The 24,581-nt window shown below is 39.4% G+C and overlaps 1 protein-coding gene across 4 annotated transcripts in view; it reads right to left on the bottom strand.

Annotated features, from left to right (window-relative positions):
• The window catches only part of Cpq (carboxypeptidase Q), a 387,604-nt gene that overhangs the window by 353,236 nt on the left and 9,787 nt on the right, over window positions 1–24,581 (bottom strand). Inside the window, exon 1 of one of the 4 annotated variants that reach the window (XM_090339112.1) lies at window positions 8,817–8,852. The exons of 1 other annotated variant lie outside the window; for it this stretch is intronic. In XM_090339112.1, the coding sequence (XP_090195238.1) occupies window positions 8,817–8,828 (12 nt within the window). In that variant the 5' untranslated portion in view covers window positions 8,829–8,852. Of the gene's footprint in view, window positions 1–8,586; window positions 8,853–24,581 lie in introns of those variants that run through there. 2 more of the 4 variants (XM_090339113.1, XM_090339111.1) reach the window with 2 other exon arrangements.

Below are 24,581 nucleotides of genomic sequence, written 5' to 3'. Positions count from 1 at the left end.
ACAACACTGTAACAGGTGCCTGTTTTTAGGCATAAGGAAGAAGTTCAATTCTGCAATCTCTGAGAATAAAAAGTGGCAGGATAATGCCAACTTCCCAGTTCTTTGCCTTGAGCAAACTTTACAGCCACAAGGAAGTGAGCTAGAGTCCAAGTAAAGCTCAGCAATCTCACTGAGCTGAGAAGGCAGAGTTCCAAGTTAGAAGAGTTGGAGCAAGCAAGGCAGGGCACCAGAGGGGAAGAAGCTATGCAGTCTGGAGGTCCACAAACCCACACAGGGGTCCAAAGCAAGTCCAGTGCTAAGGATTATCTGTACATGTGCAGGGTAAATTATCCAAAGCATAAACAGATTCTCCTGTAGAGTTGAAAGAAATAGAAATGTTAGAATTTGAGCTCCAGTGGAAGGTATTAGCATTCTGTCACAGCTAAGGAAGAAAAAATATCCCATTAACATTTCATTAATACCCTAGAAACCCAGAAGAGACACATAAAATCTTTACCTTAGAAATAAGGACTACATGCCTGCTTATCAACCCTTCTGTGGCAACCAACCTTACTAGCCTGCAGACAAAGAAAGAACCTATCTCAAAATAGGGAGACTGGAGGTGTGACTTAAACATTAGATCACCTGTCTAGAAAGTGTAAAGTCCTGAGTTCAGACTAAGGGAGAGAAGGAAGGAAGGAAGGAAGGAAGGAAGGAAGGAAGGAAGGAAGGAAGGAAGGAAGGAAGGGAAGAGGGAGGGAGGGAGGGAGGATGGGAGGTAGGAGGGAAGGGAAGGAAATTGTTGAGAATGCATTTTCAACAGGGGAACTACCATTCCCAAGGGGGTGAAAAAGGCTTCTTGAAGGAGTAGTAAATATCGCCTTAGGTCTGTAAGGCTTTATATTCCTCCACAGGACACAGTACATGGAAACATGATTAGGAAAACAATCATGAAGGGCAATAGTGAAAAGAGATCGAGACACTCTGTCCTAGAGTGTTTCTCCATTCAAGTCCTAGCCAAGTTCTAGCCAAAAACTAAACCTTGTTGAGGTCTTCAAAGATTTGGAAGTTAGAGGGATTTAGGGAACATCTAAAGCTTTTCCAGTGCCCCTCTAAAAAAGCATAATGCCAAACCTTGTTAAGATCAAAGATAACCAGCCAGAAATACAGCTATCTTCACACACACACACACACACACACACACACACACACACAATCTTCAGTGTTCCTTAGCACACCATCACTATGGGAAGATGATAGGATGACTTAGAACAATCACAAGTATATAACAATGCAACTGATTTTGTTGCTAAGTTGGAAACAGCCTTCACTGACAGAATCTAAATGAACTGTGAACTACATAGAAGAACATGAATGCTGTATGAGACAGAAGATTGCAGTATTTATCATAATACCCCTGTACTATGCTGGGTAAACACAACAACAAACAACTGCAAAAAAATAATTTCTGTGGCTTAACCTGTCACTTAGTAAACTGCAGATTAGTGAAAATGTATTTAGGAGACAATAACTCTGTGTTGGTCAGCTTTCCATCACTGTGTTACAATACTTGAGATAAAAAATTTAAAAGGATGGAAACAAAGTAGTCTTAACTCTGACCCGATAGTTGTGAGTCTAGGCTCGAGCTTGCAATAAAAGATCCATATGCTTACAAAAATTTAAAAAAAAAGAATTTAAAAGGAGGAAAGGTTTTAGGCTTGCCACTTCAGAGGTTCAATTCATGGCTGATCTACTGCTTTGGGTCTGGCCATAAAACAGACTATTATGGTAAAAAAAAAAGTGAGGAAGAGCAAAGACAATCACCTCACAGTGGTCAGAAATCCAAAGGAGAGGAGGGACCTGCTTCTAATGATCTAACTTCCTTCCGCTAGGCCCCTCCTCCAAAAGGGTCCACTATCTGCAGGGCTACCACCTGGGAAACACGCTTTCAACATGGGTGACTTGTGAGAGCAAAACATAAGATGATGGGGCCTGGAGTTTGGCCTAGTGATAGAGTGCTTGCCTAGCATGCACAAAGACCTGGGTTCGATTCCTTCATACCACTTACATAGAAAAAGCTGGATGTGGTGCTCAAGTGGCAGAGCACCAGCCTTGAGCAAAAAGTGTCCAAGGACAGTGACCAGGCCCTGAGTTCAAGCCCCGGGACTGGAAAAAGAAATGTAAGATGTTCAAGTCTTAATCTTTGAATCTCTGACCGTGCATATGGTTACGTGATAAAGAGGAATTGTCTAGTCAGCCGACTTTATCCCAGACTACTCAAGTGAGATTATCCAGCGTAGTCAAAGGGTCCTTACAAGTACAAGAGAATGGCAGAGAGGGTTAGAGGAAGAAATAGCTACTGAAGGATAGAGTGGTGCAACCTTGCAGGACTTTGAAAATGGAAGCAAGGGAGCCATTAATGAAGGAATGTGGGTATTCCTTAAAAGCTAAAAAAGGCAAGAAGAATAGCTTTCCTCATAACCCATCAGAAAAGAAAACAGCTCTGCCAGTTTCTTGATTTGTGTAGGTAGGCGTGTGTGCGTACACGTGCAAATGCGCCAACCTGCTAAGCTACAAAACCATAAAATAATACTGTTATTTAAGCCACTAGGACTGTGGAACTTTTTTTGAAACAGGGATAAAAAGTTAATTCAATGATCTAGTACTGTGCCACTCAAATACAGTTGCCACTATATTGTGATTGTTTAAGTTAATTAAATTGAAATAACAATTAAAACTATCTTTCTTCATTGCAATCACTATGTTTCCAGGGCTCACTGGCTACATGGTAACTGGTGCCTGGGCATTTGACAATGCAAACAAATGATTCCATTATCACAGAACTCTGTATTGAATAGCATCTCATTTCCTGGCCTTCCTCAGTTATACTTTAGGACCTATATTACTTTGTGCAGGGTCATTTCTACAGCTGCTATAAACCTGCTTCCTTTTCTTCCCTAGATCAAGAGTAAAACCTCTCATGTTGCCAAGAGAAAATAAGTCAGACGCCATGGAACTAACTAAATCAAATAGGTTCAGGGCCTATCATAGGAAGAGAGAGACACCGTTTTGGTTTCACTCCCAAGCCATGGGCTGTTAGGATGTCATGTACTGAATACCAAAGCTGTACACTTGAGTTTCCTCCTGCGCTTCTATTTCTATAAGAAACAAAAATAAATAAACCATAGGACCATAGCTGCAATTTACTTTTACCAGAAAAAAAACCTACAAAAGGATATAAATAATGATTAGCAAATAAGAATTCCAAAATCATTTCTTCCTTTATAACTTTACCACATTTTATTCACAGTACTAATATAATGAGATCTAAAGATTTAGGCAGTTAATGTCAAAGACTAAGGTCATGTTATTCCAAATTATACTACTTCTTATGAATCATAACTTCCCATTTTAACATTAAGCTGTCATTTTTAATGTATGGCTTCAGATATTGTTTAAAAAAATCAGACTTCACTTATTTAGACAGAACTTCAAATTCAAGTTGGTTCAAAGTCAATGAAATTCTTTTGGTAGAATTCTCCCTCCCACTAAACAGATTCTCACCTAGACTCTCCTCTGGGGAGACCTTCCAGAGCCTAAGCCCAGCTCTCAAAAGCCAGGCTAGGACCTCTTCTCTAACCACAGGCAAGTCATTCATGTTGATGCTTTTGCTTTCCAAAGACAACAAAATGTCCAGTCAGCCATGATACTTGGGAAGCACATACCTGGCTTCAAATAACAGAGCTATTGGTTCAAAACTGAGGACTTCAAAAAACAAATTCTCACAAGTCAAGGAAGCACAAAATTCCAAAGGTCAAGAACAAGGACTAAGTCAGGCAAAAAGAAAAATAGGGAGCAAAGCTCATGAATTAGAGCAGAATCCAGGCAATAAGATCTGGATCCCTAATTGGCAAAGGCTTTAATAAGTAAATGCTTTGAGTAGGTATGCAAGTGGATACAGTTGAATTAACTGAAATAGATTAAGGGGATCTCAAAGAGTGGAATTCCTAAGAGAGCCAAAAATCAAAGTTCAAACAATTAAAACAGGCAGCAGGCACTCAAAAGGGGTGAGATGGGGTCAAAGAGAAAGGAATAGATAAACGAAGAAAAGAGGAGGAAGTACAGACAATCCAATGTATACTCCACAAACCTGAGAGAAGAGGTGAGTAGGGGAGGTGATGGGTGACAATGTAAAAGGGTGACACTGATCAATAGATACTATATTCACAGACTGCTTTGTTAAGTGGCAAGTCCTGTGTATAACTACTAAAAGGTAATCATAGTAAAGGAGGGGGGAAAACCCCTACATGGAATTCTTTTGCTCAAGGAAAAGAGGAACTGGGGTAATACTTAGAGAAGCACTGGTAGGTCTAGAGGGAGAAAATATAGAGGTTAAGGGCTCACTGGGAGAGTTGGGCAGGTCAAGCTCCAGATTGAAGAAGCGGGCATCTAGTTCTCCACTCTGTTCTGTTGTGATGGCTTCTAACAGCCATGAGTCTAGGGGAAGGAGCAGGTCTATACCAAGAAGCCATAGAGGCAGGTTTTAGCCACTTCTACCCCTCAGAGAGTTTCTTATCTGCCTGTGGATAACTGAAAGTCTCCACTTCACAGTTCCAGTGCCCGCTATGCAGGCACTATGCTAGGTGCTAAGTTTCAAGCCTGACTTTTAAAAATAAAATCCCTACTCTCAAGGACAAGAAAAGAAGCAAGCTGGGAAAATAAGTGATTAAATATAGCATGTTAGAGTCCATTTAGAGAGATATGTTTGGACAGCTAGCAACAATACCATTTTGAGAAGCCATAAAAATAGCATAGTTTACCCTCCTCTGCCTTCAAGATTTCTGTCTCTCCTCTTTGTTGGGTCTTTAAAAGTTGAAGTATCTCAGGCACAGTGTGAAGAAGACCCTCTTTTTTCTTAGTTTATTCTCTCCCCCTGGGCAATTTCCTGCATGTCCTTGATTTCAAACACCATCCACAATGCTGTAACTTAAATAGTCTATTCATTTCACACCTCTTCTCTGAACCTGAAAATAGTACACATATCCACGTGTCAGCTTGTCATTTCCTCCTGGATGTTTTGCAGTTACTGAGAACTCAAGATTTCTGAAACGGAATGCCAAATCTCAAAGACTACGAATGATAGTGCACCCACTCAATGGTGCTCCTCCAATCTATAAAGCAATGGCTGACTCTGTTTACAGTCCTTCAGTAGCTTTCCATTGCTCTTGGGGAGAACTCCAAAGTCCCCCTCCCCAACAGCGCCCTCACCCCTGAATGTCCCGTCCTTTCTTACCTCTCTAGACTCATCATGTACTGTCCAGTAGATAAGATGGCTTCATCCCACACCCTGCCATGTACCTTGTATCATCCTGATCTTTATGCCTGGTATATATTCTCTTTGCCCCCTCGAGTTGTTGATTCTTCCTTCCTTTGAGTTTAACTTCTCTAATGACATGTCCCTGAGTCCTCATTCCAAGTCAATATATCCAGGGATATCCTATCTTTCATTGCCATAATTTTCATTGACTAAAAACTCTCATCAAGTACCTGCTACTGGACCAGACACTCTTCTAGGTGATAGGGATTCAGCAACAGGAGAGAAGACATGGTCTCTGAACTTTTGGTGCTACATACATGTCCTGAGGAACACAGGTAAAAGTAAATTAACACTTTCAATAATAACAGTAAAAGGCAGATAATGAAGTGGTGATATGAGTTAGGTATAAGACATAATAAACCTTGGATGGACTGTTTGGTGTTCATTTTCCTCAGGGAATAATGAGCTTCAAAGAACAAGGGTCTTTGTCTGACTGCTATATCCTAAAGTCCCGAGAGACCATGAGCTCCAAAAGAATCCTTGCATTCATAAAAGCATGAAAATGCTGCTTTATAAATAATTCTATTTTCCAGCATTCCAGGGAATAATCCTACCAAGTTCCATTGTAATATTTCAAATTATATCACCTCAGTACATCTTCAAAATAATTATTAAACAGATAAAACAAAAACCCACTTCCATAGGTCCCTGAAATATATAAGGTCCCCCCCAAACCAGAATCCCCTCATACAGTCTGTCCCTATGATCCTTTGGTTCTTGACTTCTAACCTAATCATAGCCTACAATACAACAGGGGACCCATGCAACTAGCTGGCAATCTCTGTGTTTATCAAAGTGTTCTTGGTAAGCAAAGAGTTCACTCTTACATAAGACATATGGACCTTAGGCTTGCCCTGCCAGGAAATAAACAGTGTGTACAGAAAACTATGTAAACTTTCACTGCAAAAGTCCCAAGAGCTAGTGAGAGACAAATGATACAACTGGAAGACAACTTGAAACAACTTGCTTGCCTCAAAAGTTTTAAGCTTAAAGAAAACTGATTCACAGCTTCAGTCATAATTTGGTTAAAATGCAAAATACTAGACTTAGGTTATCTAATGTGTTTTAGGCATGCTTTCGTCATTCATTTCAATCACTCGTTTACTCACTATGCATTTATTGAACACTGATGATTTGCCAGGGACCATATTGTTTATGGACTTTTAGGAACAAAAGAAATAGAACATACATTTTCAGTGCTTGGCAGATGACCATATTGCTTAGAAAGATAATTGTGTATCTGGTCAAACTTTGGTAGCTAGACCTATTTATGACCATCTTTGACAGTAAAGTAAAAAAAAAGACATATGATTGAGCCTCATTGTTCACGGCAGTTACCTTCTATAAAGTTGATGGCTTGGAAATAATGCCTCAAGAACTGAGTCATGGCTCCGAGGGAATTTCAGGGTGACCCTCTAGTCATAACGTTTTCATTCATTATCAAAGCAACACTTTGTTTTATCTGCACCTCTTTTTAAAGACACCAAATTTAATATCTACGAACTTATTAACATTGCACTCAAAAATCAACGGTTCTGTCCCTCAAGCCTGAAGGAAGTCACGTGGGTTCCACCCAAGGTATATCACAACCTTTTTGCATTCCAGACAACTTTTCAGTACTACATTTGGGATGCATTCTAAACAGTGAAATCACCCAAAGGAAGTACAACCAAATACAAACAAAAGACACTAAACAGACTGGACAAGGATACTTGTTTACAGTTTGAGAGAGGAAGGAGGGGACAGAAAGAGAAGTGAGAGGTGTGGGTGCAGGGAAATGTAGTGGCTCACAAAGAAGACCAGTGGGGACAGAGTGAAGACAAGAGACTGGAAGACAGGTGGGAAACTGACAAGGTCAAAGTTTGCGCCTTTTCTCAAAGCAAGCCGCCTACGGCATTTCTGAACTAGAGAATGTGGAGAGGAAGTGAGGGCCAGCCAGTGAGGCAAGGGATGAGATGATACAATGGCAATTGCATGAACAAAAGGTCCTGCCCAGGGATTGGAAGCAAAGACATTAAAGCCAGCCCCAAGTGGCAAGGATATAGCTGGCAACATGAAAACCCCCTCCTACCAGACTCTGTAGGGTCTGGGTCACCAAGGGATGCACTCACTTAGTCTAGACATGTTATCCATGGCCTCTTCCCAGGAGATGTGGGTGGCACATTTTGGGGCTGGATCTTCTATATCAGAGCAAGAAGCCCCTTTCAATGGTTCTCATACTAGCTTCCAGACAGATTTAAATTCCCAGATGAGGCAGAAAACAAAGTCACATTGACAATGTACTAACTTCACCAAAAAGAAGTGTTTGAGATATAAAACTAAAACCATCAAATACTTCTAATTCAACACATCTACCCACTACAGATTTTTTTCTGATAGCTATACCATTTCCCCCTGGGTTTACTTCATCTCTTAATAACCACTGCCATTTTCAAGGATCTATGCTGCAAGCCTCACACGAGACACTTCCTCCAAACTCCTTACAAGTTGGCTGAGCAAGATTCAAACCAGGTTGGATGGGCTTTACCATTTACATATACTTTTCACTGCCCTGTACATGAGCAGGTGATCATACAGACTGTACCTGGCAGGATACAAATGCAGACTGGCTTGATTTTTTCCCCCCTCAATCTGTGCTTGCCTGTTGTGCTATGCTGAGTCACATTCTTCTTTCCCTTATCTGGGTAGATTCTCCAGCTTTCTAGTCACTTTCAGGTATTGGAAGAGACTTGTCCAGTAATTAAGAGTTCAAGTTCCAGTCCTAGGGCTTGAACTCAGGGCCTAGGTACTGTCCCTGAGCTGCTTCTGCTCAAGGCTAGTGCTCTACCACTTGAGCCACAGTGCCACCTTTCAGAGTACTTTATTAGAGATTGGGAGTGTCACAAACTTTCCTGCCTGGGCTAGCTTCAAACTGCAATCCTCAGAGCTCAGCTTCCTGAGTAACTAGGATTACAGGTGTAAGCTACTGGAAGCCAGTGTTCAAGCTTATTTTCAATTCCAGGTTCATATCTAGTTTTCAAGCTCTTTTCCTTCACTTTGCCCAGGACCAGGCAGGCTGTTGGTCAGGGACTGAAAGAAACAGGAAACAGAGGGCACATGTGCTCTGATCTCCCCACATACTCTTTGCCTAGTGAACTTTCTCCCTCCATCTCTCCAGCCTTTAACGCTCTGCTGTATTAGAGCAGGGAGGGTGAGATCTGAGGGGAGTGGGGGGGGCAGATGTATGCTACCTGCTGCCTGAGAGAGGAGGGTGGGCTTTTTGGGGTTCCCACCCTAGCTAGGTCTGGTTCTCTGTGATGTGGATGTCTTCACTAAATCTGATGGTTTCTACACCCCAAATACATGTAGATTACTTGGAGAGATGTTCTGCTTGACTCCAGCTCCATCCATGACCGAGAGGGGGGGCAACTGTGTATCCACTTTTGTCTTGGCTACCAGTCTATGCCCCCAATCCTCTCACCAAGTGGGGCATGTCCCAGCTAGTTGCGTCCCAATCAGTTCCAAGACTCACGGCTTGAATTCTAAATTCTACAATTCTCCTGCGAAGCCATAGGAACCATGAAAGCCCGCTTCTAGGTGGGCGTGGAGGAATTCTCTGTCTTCTTAGATACCTCACCCTGTGCTTGATTTCTCCTCAGCTCTGACAGACTACTGTAGCTTGGTAAGAGAAAGGCACTAATACCCATGTTCACATATACCTTGGCAAATCCCAAATCTATGTCAGTATCTTTCCTTCCTTCACCACTCTCAGCTTCATGCTATGCTATTTATTGATAGCACTGAGCAGGGTCTCTGTGGCTCACCTCACCCAGTATCTAGCCAGTAGTGAGAAGCCAGTCTCCTCTTCATACCTGTCTAGTATGCCATCTTTCACAAGGCTTTGAAAGAAACGGGAAGCCCCCAAGAGAAAGGAAGGGAAAACCAAGGATTGGCCAGCATCTTACCAAATGAAATCATATCTTCTTTCTCTTTTCTTCCCTGTGTTTCTCTTAGTAATTGGGAAGGTCAAGGAGGGACATGGGTGATAGTTTGGAGAAAAACAATAGTTTTGCTACCTTTTGTTTGTAGTTTCCTTCAGAATAGTGTGCATGGTAACTCTCCTTCCCAGTCTGCATTTTGCTTAACCTTCACACCTGTCAACCCTCTCTCCTATTTGTTGAATCCCTAGAATCCTACTTAGGAAGTTTCTGCCTATGCCAACAAGTTCTAGTGTTTCTCCTATTCTTTTCTGCAGTAGTTTTGAAGTTTCAGGTTTACATGAAAGTCTGTGATCCATTTTAGGTTGGTTGATATGAGGATAAGGTAACAGGCACGGATCAAGTTTAAGTTTTCTGCATATGCATGTCCTATTTTCCCAACACCATTTGTTGAAGGGGCCATCTTTCATCTAACATATATTATCAAGTATTAGATGAATATAGGAATATGGGTTTATTTCTAGGTGTTCTAGTATATCCCATTGATCTTAAGGTTGTGTGTGTGTATGTGTGTATGTGTGTGTGTGTGTGTGTGTGTGTGTGTATGCATGCACGCATGTCAGTACCAAGCTGTTTTTGTTACTAGAGCTCTGCAATAAAGCAATTTGAAGTCTACAACTGTGATACCTCCAGCATTACTCTTTCTCCCCATCAGGATTGCTTTGGCTATTTGAGGTCTTTCGTGGTTCCATATAAGTTTTTAAATTTCTTTCTCTCTCTGCCAGGAATGACATTGGGATTTTGATGGGTATCGTAGTGAGTTTGTACATTATGTTTGGCAGTATGGCCATTTGTACGATAAAAAGACAGCCTACAGAGTGGGAGATCTTTGCCAGCTATACATTCAATAAATGACTAACACAGAATATGCAGATACTTAGCCCCCCCATAAAAATCAATAACCCAATTAATAGTAAAAGGAGCTAACAGAAGAATGGCCAATAAACACATGAAGAAACGTTCAACATCTTCTATTAGAAAGGAAATGCAAGTCAAAGCAGCACTGAAAATCAATCTCCCCCAATAAGAATGGCCATCATCAAGAGTACAAACAAGAAATGCTGGGTAGGACTGGGGGAAAATGAAGCCCCACTGTCAACTGTTGGTAGGAATGTAAATTAGCGCAACTACTATGTGAAGAAGTTTAGAGATTCCTCAGAAAATTAAACGTAAGAACTGTGCTATGAAATTAACTAGAAAGCCTATAGAGTGGGAGAAGATCTTTACCATAAAATGGACAAAGGCCTCATATCTAAAAATCAAAAAGTTGAAACACTCCAAAACTAATCTCCAAAGAAACAACCATCCCATTAAAAGATGGGCCAAAGACTTAAAGAGAGTCTTCTCTGAAGAAGAAACAAAAATGGCCTATAGACACATGAAGAAATGCTCAACATCTCTGGTCATAAAAGAAATGCAAATCAAAACAACTCTAAGATTCCACCTCACTCCTGTTAGAATGGCCAGGATCAAGAAAACTAATAACAAGAGAGGCTGGAGGGGATGTGGCCAGGAGGGATCACTGTTGGTGGGAGTGCAAACTCCTTCAATCACTATGGAAAGCAGTATGGCAGTTCCTCAAAAGACTAAACATAGAACTCCCCTATGACCCAGCAATTCCACTACTTGGCATTTACCCAATCGTCTAGACACAAGGACATACTAAGTCCACTAGCACAACGATGTTCATTGCAGCACTATTTACCATAGCAAAGATAGGGAACCAACCCAGATGTCCCTCAGTTGATGAGTGGTATTTATACACAATGGGATTTCTATGCTGCAGTCAAAAAGAATGACATCATCCCATTTGTAAGGAAATGGAAAGACTTAGAAAAAATCATATTAAGTGAAGTACAGACTCAAAGGAACATAGGCTCAATGGTTTCCCTCATTTGTCCTAATCAGTAGAAACCTTGGGCTCTCCTAGCAGAGATTTACAATAGAACAAAATCTAGATACATAAGGCCACATAGTATGACACTAAATAAAAGGACCTCCAGGATATAGAAACAAAAGCCATATAATGAGTAATTGTTAACCTTAATGTACTATGTTATCTCTCATATCTTTTGTTGTCCCTTGGTTATCTCATATTACAGTATTTCACCTTGTTATCTGATATATTGTGTATATGCATATTTGGTTATTTGAAGTGGGATAGGGAAGGGAGGAAAACAAAATGAGGGGTGGGGGTGGGGGGAGGGACATGGGGACCAAGACATGAGAAAGGGTATCAATGTATGTGACGTAATACACCTTCTATCTGGTGAATATAATGTAACCCTTCTATTAATTATAATAAAAATATATGAAAAAAGACAAAAAAAGAACTATGCAACTATGCTATGATCCAGAGATCTTGAGCATTTGTCAAAAGATTACAAGTTAGGATACAATAAAGACATAAAGACATCTATACATCACCTATATATGTTCATTGCTGCACTATTATTTAATGGAAGCAGCCCAGGTTCCCTACAACGAATGAATGGATCAAGAATATATGTGTGTGTGTGTGTGTGTGTGTGTGCGCACACAGACACACACACACACACAGAGGCACACACACATATAGGCACACATACATATTCTTCCTTATATATATACATATATATGCACACACATATTCTTCCTGATATATATACATATTTATATACACACATATATTCTTCCTGATGAATTTTATTCATCAGGAAGTATAAAACTATGACATTTGCAGGGAACTGGATGAACCTGGAAAAAGTTATGTTAACTGAAGTAAGTTAGGCTCAGAGAGAATAAAGGATACAACTTTTCTTCATTTGTGGACATTAGATCTAAATTATAAACATATATGAAAATATATACTTTACCATATGGATATATAACCTAACAAATTTAAGTATGGTATATACTGAGGAAGATTTCAACAATACAACTCCTTTGAACAACTAAACTTACATCTTTAAAAAAATGAATACCTGGAAGCTAATAGTAATTCTAGTTATTTCATGGACTTGATGGTAGGATGTTTTACTTAGTAGTTCATAAATGACTACAGAGGAAGCCCTCTATGATGAGAACAGAATGTCATAATTCAGCTCTAGAATAATAGGATTTTCCTTTCCTTATTTAGTTCACAAGAGCCTAAGAGAGTTGGAACAAGTCAACAAGTACAGCATCAAAAAGCCAAGAATGCACCATTTCCCCTGCTCGGGACATGTAAACTTTGCTCCAGCTGAGAGTTGCAAAAACGGATCTAAAAGAGGACCTGTGGGTCCATATAACACCTAGAGATAATAGCCTTCTAGATATACATGTAATCTACAGACTGAGGGTATACTGTATATGGCATATTACACCTAGGTTCATGCTAAACAATTCAACAGATTAAGCCAAGAACAAAAGTGATGCACTGAAGAGATTCAATAGAGACAGATAGATGAGGCTGCTGGTGACATTATTTTATAGCAAGCTTTTTTTTCAAAAAAAGGAAAAAAGAAGGAATATAGTGTAAAAGAAGAGTAAATGTAATGTATAGTAAACAATATACCAGTGATATTGTTACTATTGTACAATCATTGAAGTCATATAGGAACATCCCACACATAATTATATTTGGTAAACTTTGTACACCATAATTGTATTTGTAAACTTTGTACAACAGGCAGGATAGTAGTCTTGTTTATGGAAGTATCACTGGCAACCCTAGTAGTGTATCGATCTATGTATGACATCATGATCAGTAGATCACAGGAATGAGACCGCTCTTGTAGCTGTCATCTGTCCCTGAACCAACATTACGCAGCACATGACTAATTATATTGAATGCACTAGAAGACAAATGCAGTGATTAGGGCTACAGGAGAGAATGAAAATGTTTGAAGCACTAACATGCAGTAGTGTATAATTAGCACAAAGAGCAAGCAGATAAGGAAGCTGGTGGATAGAATGCTCAGTTCCAAATCATACAGAGGTAGGGGTTTCATACAGCTCTGGGGCCCTACCCAAATCCATCCTTTCTGCTTCTTTATTGGCAGAGCCAGCAGGAGGTTGCATCCTCCAGACAATGCCCTGTCTCAGCAAGCCTTGGTCAATGTTTCTTAATATACCTAGTTTTAACAGGAACATGTGATTCAATTTGGCCCATGAAAACCTGAGAAGACATGTGTTTTGTTGGTCTCATGAAGAAACAGCAGCACTTGCCTCTGTTTCTTGCTGCAGCTACATGGCAATTTCATGTCTACAACTCCAAGCAAAAAGATACATTCATACAGATAAGAATCTACAGGCTGAGACTGGCAAATTGGGGGGGAAGAAATATATTGTCATATTTTTATATGACCTTTTTTTTCAGTTTAGTGGTTTGCTCTTAAGACATTGAGCTTGCTGGCTAAGCACATGCTCTACTATTTGAACCATGCCCTTCAGATGTTTTTGCTTCAGTTTTTTTCCCCCCGTGAGGGTCTGGTGCTTTTCTCAGTTTGGTTTTGGGTCAGTATCCTCCTACTTCTGCCTCCTAAGTCAGAATTATAGGTATATGGAAATTCTCCTGGCTTGTTTTTCAAGATAAGTTTCAGTAACCTTTTGTTCAGGCTGGCCTCGGACTGTGATCCTCATATTTCTGCCTCTGAATTATTTCATTATAGCTGTGCACCACCATGTCTGTATGTTTTCTTTTATCTTATTCATATAGCTCCTTAAAAATCTCAACAAATATGCACTTCATGTCTTCTTCCGGAAGTATCACATTTATAGCTACACTTTTCTTGTATTTTGGACAGGCAGACTTCACTTAGCCCTTAAGGGTTTCAATATTTAAATTTCCAGTATGATTATGATGTTTATCAGCAAAAAACAATCTACAACACTGACTTTTTTAAAAAGCTCTTTAAATCATTCCTTCTTAAGAAAATGGGTTGCCAAACATCAAAAGGCTTTTCTCTTTCTCTACATCCAAAGATAAACTTTTTCAAAGGCATTTCTTATTTTCCCCAAAACAAAATAAAACTAAGATTCCCAAAGTTTTGTAGGTGGTAGCTCTAATAAGGTATAAAGAGAATGTCTCCTTCAAAGAAAAGGCTTTATTCATGTTTTACTAGAATCCCTTTCCTCTCTAGAGCCATTGTGCTAAGTTGCAACCTGCAAATGTGGGTGTGGAATGATGTGTGGACAGTCCTTTAACTACCAATGCCATGCAGTCATTCCTAGCCAGGTGCATTAAATATTTTTCATCTAAGTGTCCACCTGTTTTTTTTTAATAAAACACTCCCTTAGTAACACTAATTCAGAGTAGTCTGCAATTTTACTTAGGTCATGAAGTCACACATATTAGAGAGATGACCACTCCTGTCGATATGACATTAATAAGATGTAAATGAGTGTATTTCTTAATCTCAAACAACCCTCAAATGTGCATTAAGCACATTATTCTGTAAAAGACAAACTATTCAGGAAATACATGTATTTCAGGTCTTTCTACTTGCCAGACTCTTTCCTTCTCAGCATTTTTTCTGTTTCCCATTGGTGTTTCCAGGGGCAAGGAATCCAAACTGTAATATCAGCTTTCTGTACTTGGCGAATGTTGACAATTTTAATTTACCATGACAATGATTGACTTATTGCATTCCTTACTAAAACAGATCCTCTATGATTGGTTTCAATGTTTTTTTCTGTAACAATTACTTTTTACAGGGAAAACCAAGTTTTGATTACAAGCTAATTTCCCCCACTTTTCTATCCCCAGTGTGTGTGTGTGTGTGTGTGTGTGTGTGTGTGTGTGTGTGTGTGTGTGTGAGAGAGAGAGAGAGAGAGAGAGAGAGACAGAGAGACAGAGACAGAGAGACAGAGACAGAGACAGAGACAGAGACAGACAGACAGACAGACAGACAGACAGACAGACAGGCACAGAGAGAGGAGAGAGAGAAAGCCAGTCCTAGGGCTTGAACTCAGTGCCTGAAAGCTATCCCTGATCATTTTTGCTAAGGCTAGCACTCTACTACTTGGGACACAGCTTCACTTTTGGCTTTTTGAGTAGTTTATTAGATATGAAAGTCTCAAGGATGGGGCCGGGAGTGTGGCCCAGTGGTAGAGCGCTTGCCTGGCATGACCTGGACTGGATTCCTCAGTACCACATATACCAAAAAAGCAGGAAGTGTTGCTGTGGCTCAAGTGGTAGACTGCTAGCCTGGAGAAAATGGAGAAAGCACAAGGACAGTGCCCAGGCCCTGAGTTCAAGCCCCAGGACTGGTTTTAAAAAAAAGTCTTGAGGATTTTCCTACCTGGGCTGTCTCGGAATCTCCATCCTCAGATCTCAACCTCCTTAGCAGCCAAGATTATAAGCCTGAGCCACTGGCACCCAGCTCCACCTCCACTATTTTGAGAGCAGCAGAGAAGTCTTGTCAAGTGCTCTTGCTTGTTCCTTTTATTGCTGCCTTATAACTCCCTTCTCCCCACTGTTGTAACCCTAACATTAGCATTTCATTTGGATTGCTTCAGTAGGGCATTCAAGCCACTTCCTAATCAGCCAAGCAGCATGTGTGGCCCCGTAGTGTTGATGACTGGCTTTGAGTCCTCAAAATGCCCACCTCATTGAAAGTAAAAGCCAAAGGCCTTGCAATGGACCACTATAAAGTCCTTCTTCCTGAGACTGCTTCCACAACTAAAACCCCAGTGACACCCCATGCCGTCATTTTCCTCTTCTCTCGCCATCTCTTTCTGTATAGAACATGTCACTTCCCAACCTGTAGCAGGCTGAGCATTGCTCATCTGAAAATCGAAAACTGAAAATCCTCCCAAACCTGTAAATTTCAAAAACACCAACGGGAGATTTCACATTCAAAAGCGTGTCTCTGTGTACAAAGTTATTTTAAATATCCGATAGAAATTTCTCTGTACGTAAGATGTCTATGAAAAATGAATTTCATGGGGGGGGAGGGATACGGGTACCAAGACATGTGAAAGGGTATCAATGTATGTGAATTAATGCACCTTCTATCTGGCAAATATCATGTAACCCTTTTACTAATTACAATAAAAAAAAAAGAAAAATGAATTTCATGTTTTGACTTGGGCTCCATTCATAAGGTGCCTCATTAGGCATATGAAAATATATGGAAGTATGAAATAAAATCTCAAGCTGGAAACATTTCTGATTCAGTTGAGATGAGGAATACTCAACCAGTATAAAATGCACTTCTTCAGTTAGCTCGCTCTTCCTGCTTGCTGTCTAGAATTGGAACATGGAGACAGGGATTTTCCTTTCGTGTGTTGTCTCCATTGCTGTGTCCCTAGAGGGAAGCCTGCACGAAGCCTGGCAGCTCCAGGGACATCATGACAGGTATGAGTGGTATAAAGTCTTAGCTCACTACTAGCTATATGTTTTACAAGAGTCATTTCCACAAATGGCCTCAGAAGTCCATGAGGCTTTTGTTATACTTCAATTTTGCTTTTACGGGTTTCTTTGGCATTGGCATTGCTGTTTAGGTTTTTTTGTTTTATGTTTTTTGCTTTTGTTTTGCCAGGTCTGGAGTTTAAACTCAGGACCTGGACTTCAAACATATTTAGCTTTTGTGTTCATAACTGGTAGTCTAGCACTTGAGCCATACCTCAAGCCTAGCATTTTGCTGGTGAGTTAGGAGATAGATCTCATGGACTTTCTGCCCAAGCTGGCTTCAAATTACTAACCTTCAGATTTCACCCTCTTGAACAGCTAGAATTACAGGCGTGAACTACTAGCACCTAGTTTTATGTTTCATTTTTATTACACAGTAGGCCAGCATTGGACATTACATAGAACAATGGTTACCTGACTTTACCAAAACACAACTTCTCATCTGTTTCTCCCAAAATCTGTAAGCATCTCTTAAACCATAAGATGTGATAGGATCTGGTTTTCTGTCAGTCATCAGAAAACTATGTACTCAAACTAAATACTTTTCATAGCTCTCCAAAGTTTTCCAGTGTTCCTCAAATTCTAACAAAATGTGAAAGTAGTGCTTCAAACAGATTCCACAGAACAATTAACTGATACTGAAGTAAGATTCTAAAATGCTAAAGCATCCTATATACCAGAAGTATAAACTGAGGAAAAGTTAGCAAGAATTATCTTTATTTGTTTCCTAATCTGAATTGCACATTCTTCATATGATTTCTCATTCATTCCAAGAACTGGAGTTACATGGAAGATGTTCTTTTTGATGCAATACATTACAACAAATTGAAGGCTCCCTGTTCCCACTGTTTGCTTTTTTTTTTTTTGCTTTACATAATTCACACGGATTTGACAATACATTGGTCATACATTGGACATTCTCCTCAGCGAGTGAAGAGGTGGATACAATTACAAGTGCTATATTTCACTCTAGTTCTTATCCTTTGTAGTGGAACATTAGAAATTCAGAAAGAGAGGTTATGTACAATGTACAATGTCTTAGACCTGTTTGCAGATGCTTCTCTGTCTTCATATCTCTATCTGTCTGCTTATCTACCTACCTACCTACCTATCTTCATCTCTCTCCCTCTGCCTCTATCTGTCTCTCTCTGTTTCTTTGTCTCTGGACTCCAAAACATACACTTCTATAATTGCACTGCTAGTAGTTCCAGACAACATAATGCTAATTGCAAAGCAGGAGTTCAAAATACATATTTGTGTCACCAGTTGACAAAAGATTTTAAAAGATCAACCACAGGCAAAGGAACTGCATTAAAGTATACCTGTTTTTTTTTCTTTACTCTAAGTTTTTTGATTGTTGTTGTTTTGAAGTCCCAGAGATCAAACGTGAGATCTCATGCCTGCTAGTCAAGTGCTCTACCACTAAACTATACCCCAATTACAAGTTATACACTCTAGTTATGCTATCCAAATGATCCATTTCATATTGGATGGGTAACAGTGATATTTTTCAAGGAATTGGTCTCTTGTACTTATTTTTATCAAGTTTATATATGAAGAACTAATTTTAATATCCCCATATCTTTTAGGGTCCACAGTATTGCAGATAGCGTGTTTCATTTCTGAAACCTGTACATTTATTTACTCATTTGTTTCTTGGTCGATGTTGCTAGATCGCTGTCTATTTTATTGATCACTTTAAAGAATTGACTCATGGATTTATTTTCTATGGCTCTTCTTCTTTTGATACCATTGATTCCTGTATTTAGTCATTTCCTTCTTGCTTGCTTTGGTTCATCCATATTTATTTTTTCCTAAGTCTTCAAGGCAAGTAGTTAGACCAATATTAGATTTTCCTTTTTTCCAAAGTCTGCATGAGGGGGTATAAAACTCCCTATTAGCACCATTTTGTTTGTGTCTCACAAACCTCAACATGTAATATAAAGTGTCTCTGTCTCAAACTTGGACTCTCCTAGCACAGGATTACAATAGCTCAAAACCTAGATACATAAGGCCAACTAGGATGAGGCTAAATGGAAGGACCTCCAGGATATGGAAACAAGTGCTATATAATGTGTGAATGATTTCTTAATATACTGTGTTATTTCTCATCTCTTTTGTTGTCCCTTGGTTATTCTCATATTGTTATAATATCTTACCTTGTAATCTGGTATATTATATAAATATTTGAAATAAGAAAGGGAAGGGGGAAAACAAGATGACAGGAGGGGGATGGAGTAGGGAAATGGGGACAAAAACATGAGAAGAGGTATCAAAGTGTGTGAAGTAATACTCCTTCTATTTGGCGAATATAACTATAACCCCTCTAATAATTACCATAAAAAGTGTCTCTGTCTCTTGTAATATTCTCTTTATCATAGGTCATTTTATCTGATATTAAGTAACATAGTCAAATCTTCTTTTCTTTGTCTAATCTTTGTATAGTATATTTGGTATGCATGATTATATAGTCTTGACTGCAAATTTGCCTACTGCTAAAACTACTTATTCTTCTTTGACATGACCCAATGAAGTGTTTTCAGATAACTCACACACAACTGGTATACCTTCTCTTCTTCACTTCTCAGAATCTTCTCACATTTGTTTTGCATGTAGAATAGTAATAGGTTTTTAGCTATTATCAGTAAGATTAAAAAAAAACCCGACCTATACTCTCACATATACTCTTATTATTTCAACAAACACCATGTGGGTAACACAAAATGTTCATAAAGCAGATCTAAGTGCCAATGCATCCTTCCTACCATGTTCTCCTAAAAGTTTATGTCTCTTGTGAATCCTTTCCTGAAGTTTCTAAATCAGAATAAATTACTACCTTCTCCATGTAGCCACAAGCATCTCTCTTACCTTCCTGTAACACTTTATAATTGTCCAGAGCTGTCATTGTTGCTAAGATAAGGACCACATCACATTCATGTTTAGATTTCCAGCATCTATTTTTTGCCAGTCCTAGGCTTGGGCTCAGGGCCTGGGCATCAAGGCTAGAGCTCTCCCACTTGAGCTATAACTCTACTTCTGGCTTTTTTCTGTGTATGTGGTACCAAGGAATCTTCGTGCATGCTAGGCAAGCACTCTACCGCTAGGCCAAACTCTTGGCCCCAATTTCTAACATCTAAATGACTAGTAGTAAATATTTCGTATGATACCTAGCACAGTACAGGGAAAACAACAGATAGTCTTTAATTATCTGTTGACTAAGTAAGTGAAAATAATGGATATTTATTCAGCATGTACCCATATGTTTTAGAACTTAATAAGGATTCACTTAATTGAACTAAGTTGTTTCAGCATCTGTCAGTGAAATCAATCCAAAATGATTTCTTCCCAGGGGAAAGAGAAGCTCACAAAGTATATGCAAAGTGCAATTATTGTGAATTAGCACTTCTAACAGCTAAGAATTAATCAATTAGCAACTATTTGTTTAAAACCGTGTCACCCTAAAACTGTCTACAAAAGAAGTGAAAGCAAAAATCCCTGTCTTCCAAAGACAGGGAAAAACTAAAAGGCATACAATAATTAAAGGGTAAGAAAATCCGAAGTGAAATTGAAGTAGAAGAGAAAAGAAGGAAATCTAAGTAATCTGGACAATTAGTAATACTTCATCAAAGGGATAAGACATCAAGCACGCTTTGAGGAGTTGAGATTTAGTTGGCAGAGAGAAGGGTAGAGACAAAGGGATGTCAGTTTAAAAAATACATAGAATTTAGCAGCCTACATGGGGGGACAGATAGGAAATCATCAAAAAAAGAAGGTAGGGTTAAATATTATTGTTTTTTAAAAGAACATAAGAGTCTTGCATTGGTAGTTCACATCTGTAATCCTAGCTCTTCAGGAGGCTGAGATCTGAGGGTCAAGGTCAAAGTCAGTGCTACAAAGTCAATTTGAGAGACTTATCTCTGACTCACCACCAACAACAAAATAAACCACAACCAGAAGTGGAGGTTTGGCTCAAATAGTAAAGTCCCAGCCTTGTGTAAAAATGCTTAGCAAGAGTTCAAGTTCAAACCCCAGTACTGGCATGAATGAATGACTATATGAGTGAATAGGACGTAGGATTCACAGAATGAGAAATCAACAAATCGCCACCATGTGAACTATTTTGTCTTTTATAAAACACCTTCAGGCATTCATTTTCTTGATTAAGCCACTTAAAATTGTAATAAAATTGAGAGGGTAAGTGATTTGAATACTTGAGATGCTTACCTTTATGCTATTATGTGTACAATTCTCTCTTGGTGTTGAAACGACTGGGGTGGATTTTTGTGGGGTTATTTTTCACCAGTGGGCTAAATCTGATCATATAAGAAAATTCAATACACAGGGAGAAACTAGAGACGCAGAGCTTAAGGTAAGGAAGAAGAAAATCTGGGATATGCTTCAGGGGAACATGATTTTATCCAGAAAGAGGTGTACAGTCAAAGAAAAAGAGCCAAGGTGTTTAAAAATCAGTGTTTAATTCAAGGAAACTGGAAAATTTGAAATGACGCCTAAAGCTCCAGTTCTGTTTTGAACACTGAGTTTCAAGAGCTTTTAGAGTTTCGGAAATGGGACACACTGAAGGCATCAGGCTGGAGAGCAAATGTGCAAAGAGAGTTCTTAAATCAAAACCAAATGAAAACCTTTACTCACCCTTGGGTCTAGGGGCTAATGGCCACATTTGAACTCTCCAGCCTGATCACCCCAATCCAGACGGTTCCAGGCACCTAGTTGGAGATTAGCATAGCTTCTGTTCATCAGCATACTTTTCCTTTGGCAAGCTTCTTTTGGTTTTGCTTTGTTTTTCTCCTTAGAAAAACACGGATTAGGTTCCCCACACTCTGATTCCCACACTGGGTTAGCTGTGTGAGAATCGCACACAATACATGCACTCCTCCCACACTTCACACCCAAACTGCAGCCATGGCATGACCCAATCACAGAGTGATCAGAACCCAATGGCATTGGCATTATAGTTCATATACCATCATATTTCTTTGTCTTTATTTTTAATGTGGTGGCATTTAGGACCTTCTGAGAAGACTGTCTCTTCCAGGATTAATACCGACAGTCAGCAAATAATACCCCTCTCCTGCAAACCTCCCAGCTTTCTTTCACAGACCAAGTTGGCCATACCTCCCATACCTTTTCATAGACCAAGGTAAAATTCTGCCTTTAAAGCATCTCAGGGCCAGGCACCATACCAACAAGAAAAGCCTCTCAGTACTAGACCCCATGAAGAATACTCAGACTCATCTATCCTAAAGCTTCCTGTCTTGACTCTCCATTCCTTCTGGGAAGAAACACAACAAAAGTTTTCTCCATCAATTTCCCTTCATTCTGCCCCCTGACTGGCCCTATATGGTATGTTGTGTCCCTACTCTTAAGTGTAACAAATCATCTTTACATTTACAGTTGTCTCACCATATCTGATCAACAGTGAAATCTACAGTTTAATATATGTGTGCTAAGAAAAATTATTTCTACTAAGAATTCTAAGGTTACTTTTGTCTAGTATGTGCAGAGAGTCTGTCTTCAGAATGAAAACAAGCTGAACACATTGAGTCAAGGGATTAAAAAAATGAATAGGACTGGAGATAGGTCCATATAATCTTATTTTGAACCCTGTTCCAGGCATGTCTAAAGCCTATGCCCCTATGAATTTTCTTATTAGGAACATTATAAATTCACTTATTTAGATGCCTTTCACTTGCAACCCATTTGTAACCCAAATGATCTCCAAACTCATCATGTTCTACAAAAATCTATGTCCAACATTTACTTGACTGATCACTTGGGTTCAAAAGTGTAAAATCACCCATTCATCTCCACAACTTCAGCCACGGTATCTCATCTTTCTGTTCTCCTGACATCTCTTTTCTTCTGTAACCTGCACTCTTCAAGTCTTGATTTCTCTCACAACAGTTTAAATACATGACTCATCTAACTATCACCTTCTCCAGGAAATCATTTATCTCCCTTAGCCAAATCAATACCCTTCCTTTTTTCCTTCTCACTTCCTGTCATCTTTTATCCCCACACTGTTACATCATCTTGGCTCATCTCAGGTAAGATATTTTCTAGAATGCTTTTCCTGGCCTGCCCCTCTCCACACAGGTTATGTTGAATGTCCTTATCTTTGGTGTTCTAGCTCCTTCCTTTTACTTCCTTCACAACCAGAATCTAAATTACTCTGGTTACATTATAAGACTAAAGCTTTCAAGGGAAAGACTATTATAGGGGTCACCTGCCCGGAGTTTTGGCTCTTAAAGTGACCTTCATCTCCTTCATTCTTATCAGCCACACAGATGTGGCACAGAGTAGCAGCCAGACAGACCTCTGCAGGCCACATCCATCCATGCAAATGCTACTTCAGATTCATGTTGGCTCACAATTTTACTGGTTATAGGTTATAGGTGTCGGCAATACTTTCATTAGCATTCATGGATGCCTTTTCCTTTCCTCTACACTGTATTCCCTGCTAGTCAAACTCTGTGCTTGCTCCGCGGGTTCAATACTATCACCAACATTCACACAACCAAGCCAAGTGTCCGCACTGTCAGCTGGAATTGTCTGGCCTCAGCTGCATCCTCTGCATTGCTGGGCAACCCGTATGTTTATCTTCAGTTGACACCTATCAAATTGCCCCAAGCAGCTGCCACAAAAATTGTTTCCACTCTCCTTAAGCCCCAAATTCCACTCCCACTCCCCCCAGGCTTCGTAAAAGCTCTCTTCCTTTCCATAACTGAGGTTAAAATTTCCTGACCATGAGAGGCTTTGTATTTCTTCCATCCTCATCTACAAATTTGGATACCCTTTTACATATACACAGCTACTCGGCCCCTACCCCAGTGACAAAACTGCCTAACATCCTCTCCAAAACTAACTTTTTACCCAGACTGCTCTAATGTGCTGAATATTTCTATCTTTTGCCCCTTCTCTTCACTCTATGGAAATGTTTAGTCCCCTCCCAAATATTAACATTTCATAACTCACTAACTGATGCTGAGCATTTTTTAATTATTTATATTTTATTTATTTATTTTGCCAGTCCTGGGCTTAAGCCCAGGACCTGAGCCCTTTCCTTGGACTTTCTCAAGGCTAGAGCTCTACCACTTGAGCTTCAGTTGCTGAGCATTTTTAAGACTGTCCAAATGGAGTCAGTGCTGTTATATGCAATTTATAGCCATTAAATTTTATTTAATTTTTGAATATTCTTTCACAGATTAGGAAACTGAGGCCAGTGAACTGGGAAATTTTCTCAAAGACAGTGTTTTCTTCAATTATACTACAACTTTTCCAAAGAAAAATAAAAACTTTGTAATTTTCCCTCTTTTATTCTCCTCTGCTGCTGTGTATTTCTATTTTATCTTTCCAAATCCTTCTTTGTTCTTCCAAATTGCAGACACCTGCAATTGAGCATTTGCACCAGCAAGAATAGAATAAGAATGACCATAAAGTCATAACCACTACTGTTTTTTCTATGTTCTAAAAATGAATTCTATTCTTTGACAAAGTACAGAACCAAACATCACTACAGCCGTTCTCTCTTTTTCTCAATATCAGCTAATTTCTTAAAAATTCCATACATATATGCACAAACACAATGACTAAGGAACGGTATACTCAGAGGAGGATTCCAATGACGTCACTTCTCTGAACTCATAACAGTTTAATGAAATGAAGCAGAAAGATAAAGCATATTTTGTCAGGGGAGGGGGCAGTAGGAGGGGGGAAAAGGAATAGAAGAGAGAAAAGTAGGCATATGTATCCATTATATTCAATGTATATTATATAAAAGATAAACTATAAACTTTAGGGAAATGGATGAAATTGGGAAATATGAGAATGGTAGAAGGGTTGACACTGATCAAAA

Source organism: Megascapheus bottae, chromosome 9, assembly GCF_031878675.1.
Source record: "Megascapheus bottae isolate mThoBot1 chromosome 9, mThoBot2.hap1, whole genome shotgun sequence".
In the NCBI taxonomy this organism is placed as follows: Eukaryota; Metazoa; Chordata; class Mammalia; order Rodentia; family Geomyidae; genus Megascapheus; species Megascapheus bottae.
Note: the sequence above shows the minus strand (reverse complement) of the source record. Positions and strands in the feature narration are given on the sequence as shown.